Here is a 15,943-nt window from a genome sequence, read left to right as displayed (position 1 = left end):
CCCTCTAGTTGACTTTCTCTCTCTCTCTCTCTCTCTCTCTCTCTCTCTCTCTCTCTCTCTCTCTCTCTCTCTCTCTCTCTCTCTCTCTCTCTCTCTCTCTTCTGAATCTTCCCCTTCACACATAAGTTAAACACAAGAGCTTTATTTTGCTGCTTCAGATGTAAAGATTCGGTGGCATGATGGTTGCATTTTAACGATTGCTATGTCCTGACTGATATCAAATAGTCTGTTACTTTTTAGTGTCAGATTATAGCATCTTGATTGTATCTCATTGCAATTACTAACCTTTATGGTAGTAATATTTAAAGCAGATGGCCCACCAAATACACGTATGACTGTGAATTCGAACTGAAAATTACAGCTGTATACAGGTTCTGGTAAAGGTGACTAAAATGTTGAATAAATTAGTAATTGCGTGACAAAAAGTTCGTCCTTATCTTTATTGATATGACTAGTTTTGCTGAGAAAACCACATTTTTTTAACGGGGAAAACCATATCAGAGGTAATATCTAGGGTCCCCATCCAAACTGGGGGAATTCTAACATGTGCTTGTTTTTTCATATATTTATTTGTATGTACACTAACATCAATAACAAAAACAAAATCAAAACGAAAGCAAAAATGTATGCTCCAGCCGGGCCGTTAAACATTACTATGGGACAGTAGCCTATGTAAGTCAATGCAAATATTCGTATTTTATGAACTGGCTGTTGAATGGGTGGTCCAATGTGTGTGAGGGGCGGGCTCGAGTTTAACCCCTCCTTTGCCGATCCCTCTTGAAACATGCTTTAATAGAGAAAGTATGCAATGCATACTGCTCTGTTACAAGCCCTATTATACTTCAGCTGGGGGGTTTGTGACTACCCGTCTGGAGATCACCAACATTCCCGATCAAAGAAGGGAGAAAAGAGACATTGCCTGTCTCCCACAAGTTCGATACTTCACTTCCAGAAGCCATAGGATGCCTGCTTGAACTTCCAGGTGCAAACACGACAAACCACATCTTGTTGTACAAAGGTAAGTTAACATGTGATTGTGTTTATATCCCTTCTTACTGGACTTGGATGCCATATGAGTTAACAGTTGCATATAGAACTTTTGCACCTGTATCCTTTATTTTTTGTGTTATGGTTAAACCTAAATGGATATGTTCGAGATTAAAGACGGTTATATTATGGACGATTTATCTCAGTGCAATAAAAGTACATTTAAGTGAACGCGCTTGCTCTGGGGATGTGGTGAGTGCACGTTTCGCCTGTACCTTGATGGCTGGCTCTTGTTTTGGTGCTGAATGTGACAGTCGGATCGTAGTGCACACACTCCCGAGAAATGTTGAACACAACAAGCTGCGAACGCTTTAAAGAAAGTTTATATTTTTCTAATTCGCCCTTGTGGAAAAATAGCATTGAGTCCCGTTCTTCATTGGCTACAGACTCTTTAGGTCAGTGGACGGTGTCTCGTTGCAGAGTTGCTGGGGCGTTTGTGGGACTCCTTTCCTTACACGTTTATTAAGGATCGTCTTGTTTTCGGCGACTGTGCATACATCTCAGAGGACTTCCTGCTTCAATGCAGCGGGCTTGGCCGTCGGCAATTACTGCTCTGCGCATTCTTTAGGAGCAAGACAGCCGAAAGCTCTTGGATGTTTGATCTACAAATGGTTCATCAATGTTGGAGCATCAATTTGGCTTAACAGTTTTCCGTGACATCCTATGCCGTCGTAAACAAGCAGTTGGCCGGATAACCGGCAGAGACCGGATAAGAGGATGGGACTGCTATAGCCTGGATCTCTGTTTTGGATGGTATATTGAGTTGTGAATATCTGTGCTACTTTTAGTCACTGCAGAGCATTCTCATGTTTCCCTGCGTTTGCCAAACCCCTGTCTGTGTACAGATGAACCTGCAGCGACTTGTGCCAAGACATGTATATATAGGCTATACATAAGCAGTTCTCACGCTTGCCCAGCAAATTGTATACTGCACAGATTTTCCGTGACGCCTTAAATCATTGGTTGATAGATGGATCGGAAATAACTGTATTGAATACCCCCAAAAATGCAGAGGTGGGCATTATGTGAAGAATGATCTTAAAAATAATAAACTGTAATAACCTTGCTTACCCTTCCTTGTGCCCTGTTCCCAGGTTCCACCGGAGTGTAATCAGTTGTTACCCCGCCCTCGAGGCCTTTGGGTGGGGCCTCGATGCCCACACTCCCCGCAGCTAGTGGACACCATGAGTAACACTGGGACTGAAGAGCCCTCCCTCCAGCCAGGCGACGGCCAGTCATGTGCCGAGCCTCCACGCAGGGGTAGGGGGCGCCCTCGCAAACTGCCGCAGGTGGGACCCCTTTTCAACCCCTTTTTTTTTTTTTCGGATCTGTGTATTTCTACGATAAGCCTACCACAGTTTTTATGAAGAGGAATCTAGTAACTTTACATTCTCATCGTAAAGTTGTGTAAAACTACTCTGCCACACTGGGTTTTCCTCTGTGCAGTTTTCCTATGCATAGACTACACATTGAGTAATCTGGCCCCGCTCCCGTTTGCCCTCCTTCATAGGAACCTGCGGGGCCTCCAGTCCCGAAGCGACCCAGAGGAAGACCCAAAGGCAGCAAGGACAAGGGCCCCCGCACACCACTGAAGGTACCCCGTGTTGGTTAGGGTGCTTTGACTAACACAGCCGCCTTAGCCACCTCATCAATCAAAAAAAAGCCGTCTTGATTTCAAATCGGTGTTGCTCATCTTGATCAATGGTTGTGGAAGAAGAGTTATAACGTGGTAACTCAAAGGAGCTGCATACTGTATATTCAAGCTGGAGCCCAGCCTTAGAGGTAGCGTTCAGATGCAGCCTATGGTCACCGGAGCAGAGTAGAGGAGAAACTCTGGGGCCAATCCTGAATGTAAATCAAAGCCTTGTGTCGCTTTTGACACGGTTGTCAGTGGAGGATTGTCAGTATGCTTTAGAACTTGATTTTTTTTCATGGCAGCAACGTAAAAAAAGCTCCACACATTGTTGGATTAACATAATAAGGAAATTCAGGTCATGCTATTATTTGACAGCAGCATTAAATTAAAGGTATAGTATGTAACATTTCTGCATTTAAATATACAAAAATGACTTAACCTATGTTATTAGTTTTGTTGAGTATTATACTAACATTGTCCAAATTGTTTCCAACAATGTTTGAACCATGAGAAATACATAGTTTTATTTACGTTAACTGTCCATTACATTTAGTCGCATGTCAAAGGCATCATATGTCCTTTACTCCCTAATTTCCTGGGAATCACACGAAACAGTACTCCAGGGGATACCTAATTTATTTATATGATATTTCAATATCAATCGTGATTACAAAGATGTGCTACGCTTTTGCCAGCCACTAAGCTAATGCAGTGTTTTACTCACAAATCTTTAACGGGTTATGTAATAAAAATAAAAATAAAGATCCATCCGAGAGAACGACGCAATCCTCGATCTAAAGTGTTTCCACTACATTGAAAAATAGAATACCAAATACTACCAAAAAACTCCTTTGTGGTTTTAATCTCAACGATTACTAATGTATTGGTTTTGTAGGTGATTTCCTGGTGTGACAAATGTCTACGATAGTGCCACTAATGTACACATGCGTTGAAAGTCCGTTTAATCTGTATTCTATGCATGCGTCTATGTGCGTTGCACCCAAACTCCAGCTCCATTGGCCACTCAGTTCTCCTGCACTTAACTATTGTAAACCTAGTGGGGGACACTCAGACACAGACATTTCAATCCTTTGGGAACCTTTTTGAAAAGTGAGTCGCGCTGATTTAAGAAAGAAATTGTAGTTAGGCTGCGGTCAAGGAAAGGGTACTTTGATGCCATGTTGCGTAGATATATTGACCAAAGGATGGCTCTATGGAGAGGAGTCCCGACCGTCTCCTCCTCTAGACACACCCATACCGGGGATCAAGTCTTTAGTTCCCCGTATCACATCGCTGTAATTCAGAGCGTGAATATCTGTTGAATATCCGATATCTCACACACACACACACACACGCACACACACACACACACGCACGCACGCACGCACGCACGCACGCACGCACGCACGCGCACGCGCGCGCGCACACGCGCGCGCACACGCGCGCGCACACGCACACGCACACACTCGTCACCGAGAACATGATTACTGCCTGTGTCACGCCAGATAGATTTTCATCCCACGGTACTTCACCATTAAACTATTTCATTAAACTATGTATTTTGTTGTTGTTTTGGTTCAGCGACCCCTAGCGGCAGAAATTGCATATCATACCATATCATACCTTTAAGTTCCTTATTGTACTTACCATCTCCTTATCGATCTCCAGTCAATCTACAGGTACATTTAACTTTTAATACAATAATAAGATGCATATTTGGAGGTCTTGTTGCAATCAGTTTGTAAAATCCATAGTTGTTGCACCAGTGGGTATGTATACTTATATGTTTTGTCTATTATATTATATTATATTATTATTATATATATTATCATTTCATTGTCCCTCAAAGACTTCGTCATCATATAGCTTGCACTTCTATTTTTTTGTAGTTTGTTTTTAAATAGGTCATATTTGTGATCCAACATTTCCCCAGGTCTCGGTATTTGTCGCTCTCATTCATTTGTTTCTCATTCTGAATGCCATTGTTTCAGGTTAACTCATAACATCAGCTAACCGTGGTTCAGGTTTTTCTGCATGATTTTTCTTTCATGTTAATTTTTTCTTGTAAATCAAGTATCCGTCTTAAACAAAAAACGGTACATCCTTTTGTAAATTCCGTTGAACTGTTTAACACATCTAACAAAAGAAGCCTTCTCAGAAGTTCTCCTTTTAAACACACACGTCTTTCTCCGCCGCAGAAAGTAGAGCCACAGCGGGAGAAGAGGCCTCGAGGGCGACCGAGGAAATGGGTAGGAGACGATCTCTTGACACGTAGAGACAAGAAGTGAATGGCAATGACCCCAGATGTTTTTATCAATGTGCAGCCATGCAGGCCAGCGTTGTGCTTCATGTCCAGTAAACTCGTGGCCCATCTTTTCACAGCCTCAACAAGTAGTTCAAGTGGTAGCAGAGGAACAGCAGGTGAGATATAATGTAATGTATCATCATACACCGTTGTTTTTAGATTCCTAATACAGGTGCAAGTCCTTCAACTGAAATTCCCTTCCATTTACGCTTTAATTAATGCACATCATATTCATTGCCATGTTTTCAACGTAACAATCCTTTTATGTGTCCTATAAACAAAACACAATTGGATATTATTCCCCAAAATATTGGAAAAAGCCACACTGTGATGCAGAGCTCTGAATGAAACCCTGAACACGTGACATTCATCTATTCCTTAACATCAGAGTGTCTGAAAGCCCTTGGTTCTGAACGCACTTGTTGCACACGGTCGTATCCACACATTACGCAAACCATCTCCACCCAGAGAGGCCAGTTCCCTTGATGATCTTTGCGTGTGTCTATCATTCGCCCGTCAGCGCCTCTCGTACGGGCTCAAAAGCACTTCAAGAACCGAAACCGTTGGGCAGACTCGCTTTCTCAGATGTGCACACATGAAAAAGGGAAGAGTGAGTCAATGTGGAGAGGGGAAACCTGTTCTGGTCCCCTGTTCTCGGCTTCCTGACATAACCGTCCTCCGCCTCACAGGCTCTAAGATCTTTAAGAACAGGGACCGTTTCCCAGCAGGCACCTGTTGATTCGCAGAAACATGCTCGCAGTCATTGTGGTACGGGGTGATTTACGATACAGCTTGTGGAATTTACACAGGCTAGAAACTGAGAGCGAGAGAGCGAGAGAAAGAAAGTGACACGACATGGGGAGAGAGTGGAGACACAACGTGTAGAGAGCGAGAGACACACACACAACATACACAATGTGTAGCCGAGCGAGCGAGAGCAAAACGGACACACAATTTGTAGCCGGGAGAGACCCACCCGAGATTTAACAGAGAGAGAGATAGGGAGCATACAGAGAGAGACACGGACAGACACAAGATGTAGCAGAGAGAAAGAGAGACACACACGCACACACACACACACAGAACGCACGCCACACCAAATAGAGAGCCAGCTCAGGAACCAAAGTCTGTGTCTTTTGTCCCTGCTGTCCTAGGGCCCTTCAGACCAGGCCGTGGAGGGCCCCTCTGAGACGCATCCATCTCAGGTTCCAGCAGCGGAGGAAGTGGAGTAAATAGACAGCTCCTCCTCCACCTACCTCAAGGTTTGGCCTCAAACAGATGGGGGTAAAATCCGACCTGACATCTGCTGCGGGGGGGTTTCAGAGGAATTACAAAAAAGTGGCGTCTCTATCTTGGGATATTTACGTAGAGTTTCTTTTAGTTTTTTTTTAGTTGAGTCAATGATGTGCATAAATTCATTGTTTGCGGTTTTACAAAATTGTTTTTTACATAGGAGGTGATATGGCTTTGTTTGTGTGTGTGTGTGTTTGTGTGTGTGTGTGTGTGTGTGTGTGTGTGTGTGTGTGTGTGTGTGTGTGTGTGTGTGTGTGTGTGTGTGTGTGTGTGTGTGTGTGTGTGTGTGTGTGTGTGTGTGTGTGTGTGTGTGTGTGTGTGTGTGTGTGTGTGTCTTCTCCGTCGTGCGCGTATGCAAAGATCCACAAAGATTACGGCCCTTTACCGGGGATGACCTATGCTTACACGAAGACATGCAGTTCACCCAGAATTTAGCAAGGATTCGCCCTTCTCTGCTGAGATTTGCGGCAAGGAAACACTGATCGCCCGAGGAACATGCGCAATGTTTTGTTTCCGACAGCCAGACACGAGATAATTAATAAATAGCTCACCGGGCAAGATGAAATCACTGTAATTTCAGTTGTATTTTCAGTGCATTTAAGTGATTTTACCGATTATCACATGGATATATAACTTTTTCAACATATTTTCAATGGAGCCGACTCAGTCGCGCATTTCCCATCTGTATTTACTCGTCGGTTCATATACATTTCTGGTCGTAAATGCCATGCTGCCCCCCTGTCCCTACATGTTATCGTGACAGGGAAATGTTAATGCAGACACCTCTGCAAAGATCTATATCATGTCTTGGCAAACGTGGGACACGCACGCAAGTGTGAATTCAGCTTTTAGTGTTTTGAGCGTGTGTAGGGATGAGGGATGGACTGATGGATGATGAAAAAGGAAAGATTGGCCCTTACATAATTTAACTAATCTTTTAATATTTTAAGACAACATAGTATATTAAGAGTCCCAGCCCCCCTGTGCCAAAATGGAGTATTTTTGACAGTGACATCATTCTGGTACAATATTTACTGTGTGTGCTTAAGAAATTGTTATGAAAGTACATATGACAAGTTTGATTCCAAAAATGTTGGTGTCCATTCTTGGGAAGAAAAAGACAACTTATTTGTTCAATGCTTATAACTGCATTATCCAATTTTCACTAGGCGTACTATCCACATTGTCTTAAAGGGGTAGTTCGGAATTTTGGACATAGGGCCTCATTCCCAAGTTAGCCTTGGCGTTCTTTATCATTGGAGACAGTTTTCAACACATTTCATTCAGTCCTTCTAGTTGCAGAGTTTTCTCGTGCTAGGCTAGCGCACGGCAGGTTAGTTTTATTTCTAACATTAGGCTATCAACACAGACATTGAAATCTATAGTCTGGCGTTATAATTGATTTACCTCAGGTGTACTGTGGAGTGGGTTAGACTGTTTTATTAGCAGGCTAGCATTACCCGTTGCCGTGCGCTAGCCTACCACCAGCGAACTCTGCAACTAGAAGGACTGAATGAAATGTGTTGAAAACTGTCTCCAATGATAAAGAACACCAAGGCTAACTTGGGAACCAGGCCCTATGTCCAAAATTCTGAACTACCCCTTTAACTCATTGTATGTATTACTTACTTTGCCATAGATCAATCATTCAGGAATTTCTGGTTTCCCAAATGGTCCTTTACTTTTGGAATGCAACTTTTCATATCAAATATGTTGACATGTTAATTTACTACACTCAGGATTATACTTTTGCGTTGTGTTTTTTTCTCTTTACCAACACATGTTAACCTCAGGTACAAAACTTTTCAGGAGACTGTCGGAGGGTCTGATCCATATGATTATTGCGATGTGTTTGTTGTGCATTTCCGATCTGTATTTGACGTTCACCAATTGCTTTGACACAAAGACCTCATGTAGACCTCTGATACACTCACACCAACTTACCTCACACTCTACCTCACTTATAGTACAGATGAACACACACACACACACACATACACACACATACACACACATACGCACTCTAACTCAAGAACGTGTGCAGACACATCTAACTTCCAAGATTCACTTTGCATGGTTTACACATTTCACAGGAATCTACCGATGCAGGGTGTTAGGTTCAATCCCATGTCTCAATCTTTTGTTTGTTTTTGCAAAATCTGGCAAATCCGACGTCCTCTTAGGAAAAAAATAAATCAGAATCAGGAAGCCGGCTATATGGGCCTATTGGGTGCTACGTGGGCAGCGTAAATATTATTGTATTACCAAAGAAGTCTCTGAAACGGCTCACTAATTGGGTGATGGAGTGTTGTTCGGAGCCTAGTTGCCCTATCCGACTGGTACTAGTAGACTGGTAGACTAGCACCATACTTGAGTCCAGTTAAACCTGGTCGCGTCCAGTTAAACCTGGTCGCGACCTGGATTGTGACGGCAGTGAAATGACACAAATGCCTGCAACAGGTTTAACCCTGATCCCTGGAAAGCGGTTGTTAACCAACTTTTTTTTGTCCTTTCCAGACACCTGTGAAATGTTAGACTCCCATTGAAATCCAACTGTCAATTTCAGGGTCTGTTTTGTACCAAATCTCTGTTCGAACCTCAAACGAGACTGGCATGGTTGTCCTCACCTCCAATCAGCCATTCTCACACCACTTGATGAGATATTTGTAGTCTGTTTCAAATGAGATTCATCATTATTTGTACTCATTTTACTTCTTTGAGATCTTACAACAGCAATTGTATACGTCATTATGTGTTTTCCTTACACTGTAATTCATAACAATGCAAAATAACGTTTTTAAAAGATGGAACCTACTAGGTAATTCACTTAGGACGGAGTCCAGAATAATTTATACAATATTTTGGGAAACCATTAAAAAAAAATTCGATTCAATTCAAAGCTGAATAACTACTTTTCATTTTTCATCATGTGGCAAATCTTTTTTGCATAGGCCTATGTGTGAACTATCCATAAACTACTCCAAATTTCAGAATAATCAACTTTTACTTAACATTATCTTCACTTGAGCACTATTCGGGGAACTGCGACTAAAACAATAATAGATTTACTGTAGGCTACTTTTTGATGGTCCCTTTGGACTGATTTATTTAGCTTTTTCCACTAGACTTCCAAAGCAAGTTAACAGCATCTCAGAAGAGTGTTTAGTTATCATGACGATACCTCACCTTTAACCATACGCATAATTAATCTTGATGTGATCAATCTTGTTATTGAGGGACAGCTCAAAGTAATAGCTCAAAGTAATACAAATACTTCACAATGCTAGTATCTCTGGGTGTTGTTGGAAATGTCACAACGCTAGATGTGTAATCTTTTCAATGATTAAAAAGTAGAATTTTATCAAAACGTTTTCACATAGGAATTTATCCCTTAATTTCGTGCTTGACTCTTTTTATAATTATGCACATTTTATGTGTGTCATCATCCACTGATACAGGTCGATTTACAGAAGCAACCTGTTACCTTTTTTATGAGCCTATACTGCATTTTTTTGTCTTAATCTGCAGCCATATTGCCAATAAAATGTTACCAAATTACTTCTGTCATGGGTTGGTTAAGAGCAAAAACAAACAGTAGAGTTTGAGTGGGTTTATTGCGTCACTTTGACAAAGCACTCAAAACAGTCTGTCAACACATCATCAAAAACACTGATTGGAAGAGGAAGTGCCTGATGAAGGAAGTGATGTCAAGTCTACAAAATGCACCCTAACACAAAACGGCAAAACCAACACAACCCCAACCAATGAACACGCAGAGCCAAATGTGCACTCAGATATCAAAAGGTACAGATATATCAACAATAACACCAACATAAATATCAACAGACATGGTGGGCGTGTCTTTGTCTGTGTGCGCCAAAACAACTAATAACAGTGCAAGATCAATCCACCCCCCCTTTTATTCCCAAATACCAGTCCCCCGAGATGACGTTTATGCAAACGAAAGTCAACGTAAAGCTGAAACTAGGATGGAATGGTTGAAGTGAGAAAGTACCAGTTATTTGACTCCCCCCTCCCAGCCACAACCCTTTAAAAACACCAACAGTGCACCAATCGTCTGATCCCTTTCCTTCCAGTCCTTTTATTTTCCCACCAAGGTCCTCCTGAGTGACAGGTCCTAGGAGGAGCCGGGCCGCCCCGTGACATCCAGCAGGCCAGAGGTGCCAGAGCTGGGCGGTCCTCCTCACGCGTTCAGGGCATTGGCCACGTCTGTGAACACCAGTCGACTGGGCCTCTGGGAGGAGCCGTGGGAGGTGGTGAGGGTCTGTGGGGTAAGGGGGGTGTGGGGATGGGGGACATTTCACAATTAAAACAACGCTTTCTCTGCAGCGATAAGGCGGTTAAATATCTACTGTTAGAATGAACATGATGGGGGGATTGGAGAACATTTTAACACGCCGATATTTAAAAAGAGGTCAGTGTTCAGGAAATTCAAAAATAGTTGGTTGTTAATGGAAAAGTGATGACAATGGATTTAGTGCTTCGGGTTAATAGGATCGGAGTTGAAAGACCACAAAGGAAACATAATGAAACCAAATATAGTAGTACACACACAGGTTAAGAAAGAAGATAAAGGGATAAAGTGTGAGTGTGTGTGTGAGTGTGAGTGTGTGTGTGTTCCAGCTCTAGATACATGAAATTGTTAGGATTATTAAAATGGGTGCAGTTTGTGGCTGTGGCATTAAAGTAATGATAGGGTTTAGGAGGATTTATGAACAAAAACCGGTTCAAGACACACAGTGTAGTCAATACTTTACCATGTTTTTCTTTAACCATTGTGTCAGTTAAAACTTAAAAGAAAATATATGAAAATAATCAATAACAATAGCAAAACAAAAATATCAATACCAGTTTTTTACGTGAAAAATAAAAACATTTAATAAATATTACCAAGATTAACAAAGCACAAATAACCAGATGTTAAATTGGTAAAACCTCAAAATTGATACGCAAGAAAGTTACTATAGTATAGGGTACTAAAAAACAGCTGTAATTTGCCTTGGCAATCAGAAGCCCATTTAATATTGTGTGCATTGCTGTAAGAAGATACAACAGCCTGTAACTACTGTCTTAGAGACATTATTTTAAAGGAAACATCTTAGTTAGCCCAACCTTACTCAAAGCACTGTCTTCGACTTTTTATAATAATCCTCTATTCAGGGACACCTTATGTTTCCATCAAGACAGAAATACAATCCGTTGTGAGCACTCTGTATTCACACAGTGTGGCACTCCAATGTATTGGTAACCCCACACCGTGCGTGGCTCTGGCTGGGTTAGTCCTCACCTTGCTGTTGGGGCCCAGGCCTCCGTCACGGCCCTGGTCCAGTAGCTCCTGCTCCAGCAGGTCGTCCTGCTCCTCGGCTGGGTCAAAGTTATACATGGGCATGAGCTGGTGCCTCAGCTTCTCCAGCCTGTCACACAGAGAACACAGGACACTGTAAACACGGACCCTTCTGCTTGTCATTGAGGAATACACAGGGAATGTAGCGTCAAGGCCAGGTGGACTCACCGCTTCCGCTTCCGAATGTACAGCATCTGAGAGCAGTGCAGATAAAAAGAAAATTGTCTGTGAATTATTTGATGGGAAGTCTTTTGGATTTACTTTAAACAACCATTTTTGTGTTTTTTCTGCTTCAAATGTTGCAGTGATTACTAAATTGGCTCAGGGTTCGTTGGGTGCCCAATCATATGGGCCTGTGCAGCCCTGGGAGACTGGGATTAGGCGCCATACTAAGAAGAAGGACTGGGCATAACCAGATATCCTCCCCATCTCCCCAGTGTCCTTAAAGCCGATACCTTACACAACTAAGATTAGGGCTGTGCAATTAAATAAGATCTTTTTTTAAGGGGCGATTTCAAGGTGCTCAGTTACAAAGTGTTTTTCGGACAAAAAATGCTGAATAAATGCATCATGTCTTCAAACTCAAAAATAATCATTTGAATAATCGTAATTTCAATATTGACCGAAATAATCGTGGTTATGATTTCTTCCATAATCGAGCAGCCCTAACTGAGACAACAACCCATTCAACTCGAGCAGGGTCGGCTCCTTACGACGACCACCGCCAGCGCGATCACAGTGATGATTCCGAAGGGCAGCAGCACCATCCCCATCCCGGCGCCCTCCACCAGCGGCCCCGGGAGCCCCGTGGCGTTGAGGGCCGTCGTCTCATTGGTCGAAAGGGACACCATGGTCATCGAGGTTGTCCTGGAGGTGACGTCGCCCTGGTCGTGCGTGGTCGCGAGGACAGACGGGTTTGCGGAAGACGTGGCGTGCGTGGAGAGAAAACCGGCGGTTGCCTTGGTGGTCGCCGAAGCCATCGCCCCCCCCCCCCCCCCCCCCCCCCCCCCCCGCCGCCCCCCGCCCCACGCCCCCCCCCCCCCTCACCTCCGCTGTTAGACGATAAAGCGATGTTCAGTAACGCTGTATGCAGACGCTCCGGGAGCTCTCAGTCTCCAGTGTGGGTCATTGCAGACACAGGCCCCCCCCCCCCCTTACGCTGCCGGGGGTCCCTGGAGCATGGAGGAGTCTTTGGATTGGAGTAATCCCTGGAGGAAAAGATACCATACTGGAGTCACATACTCTCTGTCAAGTAGGCGATTCAAAGCAGGGGTCACAAAACACAGTGTATCTCCATAAGCCCCCGATACTAATGAGAGCGCAACATCCATTTGTACAAGTAAGAATGTGGCAATTATTTGTAGAGGATTTGCCCACACAACAGTGTTTTTTGTTACGGTAGCCCACCCCTAATTTCATCCCACTGATACCCCAAACTGAATATGCCAGCAGTTATGTGGTATGTTGTGGGCAGGATGTGGGTAACAGTTGCTGAAGGCTGAACCGACGTTAAGAAATGGATGCCACCCAGCCATCCAAACTGTGAATCCGTTTTCAAACGTTCAACTCGACGACCCGGCCATCTAACCACTGAAACATGCACTGAAACAACACTTGTAGAAATATAAAACATTGGCCATTCAAAATGGAATAGGTATAGGTGTGCCTGTTAAGAGGTATTGTCTTTAAGGAATATTTCCAGTAGGGTAAATTGTATAAGTGAATCTTTCTTCATGTATAATTTCTACATATCCTGTTATCAAAGCCCTTTGTAGTGTCACAGGACACATGATCCGCCCTGCCTACCTCTGAGCTTACAGCTCGCCTGCACTTTTAATGAGGAACATGTGCGACTTGAGCAAACAACCAATCAGAACCCGGGGGTATTTACCCACTCATTACCACTGTCCCATTAAAAAAAGCCCCGATAAAAGATTGTGCACAGAACATGGACACAACCCTAAAGACAGTCATCATTATGGGAATCGTTTTTATGGTCCCACTTCACTGTGTTGTGTTGCTAAACACAAAGCCACACACACAGCAGACTTGAGTGAGCTACAGGGCTTCTAATCCTACTGATGTGACCCTGCTTTCATGTGAGTCCTATCAGATTAGTGAGGTATACATACCTTTACGCACAATGGGAACAGCTTGAGGAGGAGCCTACAAAAGAGAGGGAATTTTTTTCATTTGAAGAGGGAATTCTTCCCCCTCTTCCTGTGGTTTTCTCTGTCCTTTCTCCCAGTAGGAAAAAATATATATATACGCCACTCAACATAGGCTGTTTACTTGGAAAAACACCACAATTTTCTTCTCCTCTAATCCAGAAAGCCTAGCTCTGGCTCACTCTTCGTTTATTGGGGTGCCTTTGCTAAGATCTGGGATCCTTTCTTGTGTTTCAAATGACAGCTCCATGGATGCTGCAAAACACAGATGAGCGCTTCCAGCTCACGCCCCTAGTGGCGCCCCATTGGTCCAATGCTTTCTAGAGGATGGATACAGTTGGCTTCCTCAGCTGTCTGTCAGGCTTTGCAGGGATGAAATGGGATTTAATGGCTCTGCACACCAGATGCTTTGTGCGTAACTGCATCCGGGTGGCAGGGCTGTTAAAGTTAACCCTGTGATGTCGTTCAAGCTGTCTTTCAGGACATTACTTCTCAAGTGATAGTCCTTTATTTAATAAACATTCCTTGGTCTATATTTGTCCAACTGTTAAACAGTGAATGTGCTGGCAAAAATGTTAATTATTGGAAACATACAAATAAGAAAATTTAAGGAAAAATACCTATTACAGATAGCTGGTTACAGATAATAGCTGGTTGATCTAGTCAGATGTTATTACAACCCAACTATTCATAAGACAATTTGATGTTAGTTTTTTTCAGTTTCTAAGGTCGACACATTTTTAAGGAATCTCCACTCATCATGGCAAAAAAGGAATCTCCAGTCATCACGGCAAAAAAATCTGAAAGAATACATGCAACAGAAAAATACATTTTTTAATAGATGTATTGCATTGAATAGATGTATTGCATTTTTTTTTTACCTAATACAGTGTTAATATAATTAAAGTTTGAATAGTAGGCCTATAATAATATTATGCCTTTGATTAAAATATTAAAGTAGTTTCAGATAAAACGTGACATGGAAACTGCAAGTTAAAATAATCTGTATATAACCAAGCCCCTTTGATCACTTAATAATAACTTGAAGAATTTGACATAATGAGAACAATGACCTTAAGTGACAATTTTAGATTTGCGCCTCTGTCGGTTGCTATCATCTTAATGTGGCCCCTCCCACTTGCTGAGGTTGCCACCGCACTCACTCCATTGAACAGCAGCCAATGCCAACAGCTACAGTGTTGTCAAAACTCAACTGTGACATTTCTTCACTTATCTCCATCTCTTATATCAATCAACACTAGTTCTGGTCTGTTGTTCCCCTCTTTTTTTTGTTTGCTTTGTTATACATGCACAGAGGTATTTTCGCAGCTGAAGTCGCTGGACATGTAGCCTAGTTAGCTCTGCCCAAGCAACAGCACCGATCTTTGTTGTCCATTAAAACTCCTCTATAAATAGCAAGCACGCCCCCTGGGGTTACTACAAATGAACTAAACACAGAATTTGACTCCTGCCCGCCAATCATAAATTGAATGCATTGTTGCAATTTGTGGCTTTCAGCATGTAGGGCCTACTCCATATTCATTTGTACATGCATATTACTAAATCTTAAAGTCACTTTAAATTGATATGAATTGCTCCATTCATAATTGTTTACAATTAAAACATAAAAACATAAATATTATACACAACACGAGAACAACAACAAAAAATTGACCTCACCACAAATGAGAAGGATGTGTTATTCCAAATAAAAAACAAATCCTTTTTCCCACAAATAAACCAATTCTCTTTTCTTGGCAACTAAAAATGTAATGATTTATTAGCAACGTATACTCATAGTCGGTTCAATCTCCATCTTTATCAGCTTAGACCTGTAATATCGAATATATTGGTCACTGCTGAGGCTTTAACTTGGTAGACCTTTGTTTTTCTCAAGTGTAGTATATTTACTTTTTTAGTCAATGTCTTTGGCCTAGCTCTCTCTTGGTTAGGTTGACTCCAATTAAACTCATCAGTCTCAATTCAATTCAATTTTATTTGTATAGCCCTTAATCACCATTACAGTCTCAAAGGGCTTAGCAGGCCAAATATTCACGGCACCCCCCTTTACCCAAGCCCCCACATTGGCAAGAAAAAACTCCCTTGAAATGAGCAAGGAAGAAATCTTG

The 15,943-nt window shown here is 42.4% G+C and overlaps 3 protein-coding genes across 4 annotated transcripts in view; 2 read left to right on the top strand and 1 right to left on the bottom strand.

The window, feature by feature from the left end:
• mst1 (macrophage stimulating 1) overlaps window positions 1–96 on the top strand; it is a 14,620-nt gene extending 14,524 nt beyond the window's left edge. The window contains exon 18 of the mRNA XM_030375621.1: window positions 1–96. This exon is cut by the window's left edge and continues 1,441 nt beyond it. The gene's annotated coding sequence lies outside the window, so the exon portion shown is untranslated.
• A 484-nt stretch (window positions 97–580) lies between these two features.
• Window positions 581–9,839, top strand: si:ch211-161c3.6 (high mobility group protein HMGI-C). Of its 2 annotated transcripts, none has more exons than XM_030375626.1 (6): window positions 581–1,018; window positions 2,142–2,336; window positions 2,558–2,641; window positions 4,882–4,932; window positions 5,066–5,104; window positions 6,143–9,839. In XM_030375626.1, exons 2-6 carry the CDS (start codon window positions 2,232–2,234, stop codon window positions 6,218–6,220), a joined length of 357 nt encoding a protein of 118 aa, XP_030231486.1. In that variant the 5' UTR covers window positions 581–1,018; window positions 2,142–2,231; the 3' UTR covers window positions 6,221–9,839. The 2 variants fall into 2 exon arrangements, with proteins under 2 accessions (XP_030231486.1, XP_030231485.1); XM_030375625.1 differs by lacking the exon at window positions 581–1,018 and adding an exon at window positions 1,292–1,800.
• Window positions 9,840–9,876: 37 nt separating this feature from the next.
• Window positions 9,877–12,652, bottom strand: c13h3orf18 (chromosome 13 C3orf18 homolog). Its single transcript, XM_030375624.1, has 4 exons — window positions 12,360–12,652; window positions 11,815–11,840; window positions 11,590–11,716; window positions 9,877–10,566 (listed from the first exon to the last, which is right to left on the bottom strand). Exons 1-4 carry the CDS (start codon window positions 12,624–12,626, stop codon window positions 10,486–10,488), a joined length of 501 nt encoding a protein of 166 aa, XP_030231484.1. The 5' UTR covers window positions 12,627–12,652; the 3' UTR covers window positions 9,877–10,485.
• Between the last annotated feature and the right edge of the window lie 3,291 nt (window positions 12,653–15,943).

Source organism: Gadus morhua, chromosome 13 (assembly GCF_902167405.1).
Source record: "Gadus morhua chromosome 13, gadMor3.0, whole genome shotgun sequence".
Classification (NCBI taxonomy): Eukaryota; Metazoa; Chordata; class Actinopteri; order Gadiformes; family Gadidae; genus Gadus; species Gadus morhua.
Note: the sequence above shows the minus strand (reverse complement) of the source record. Positions and strands in the feature narration are given on the sequence as shown.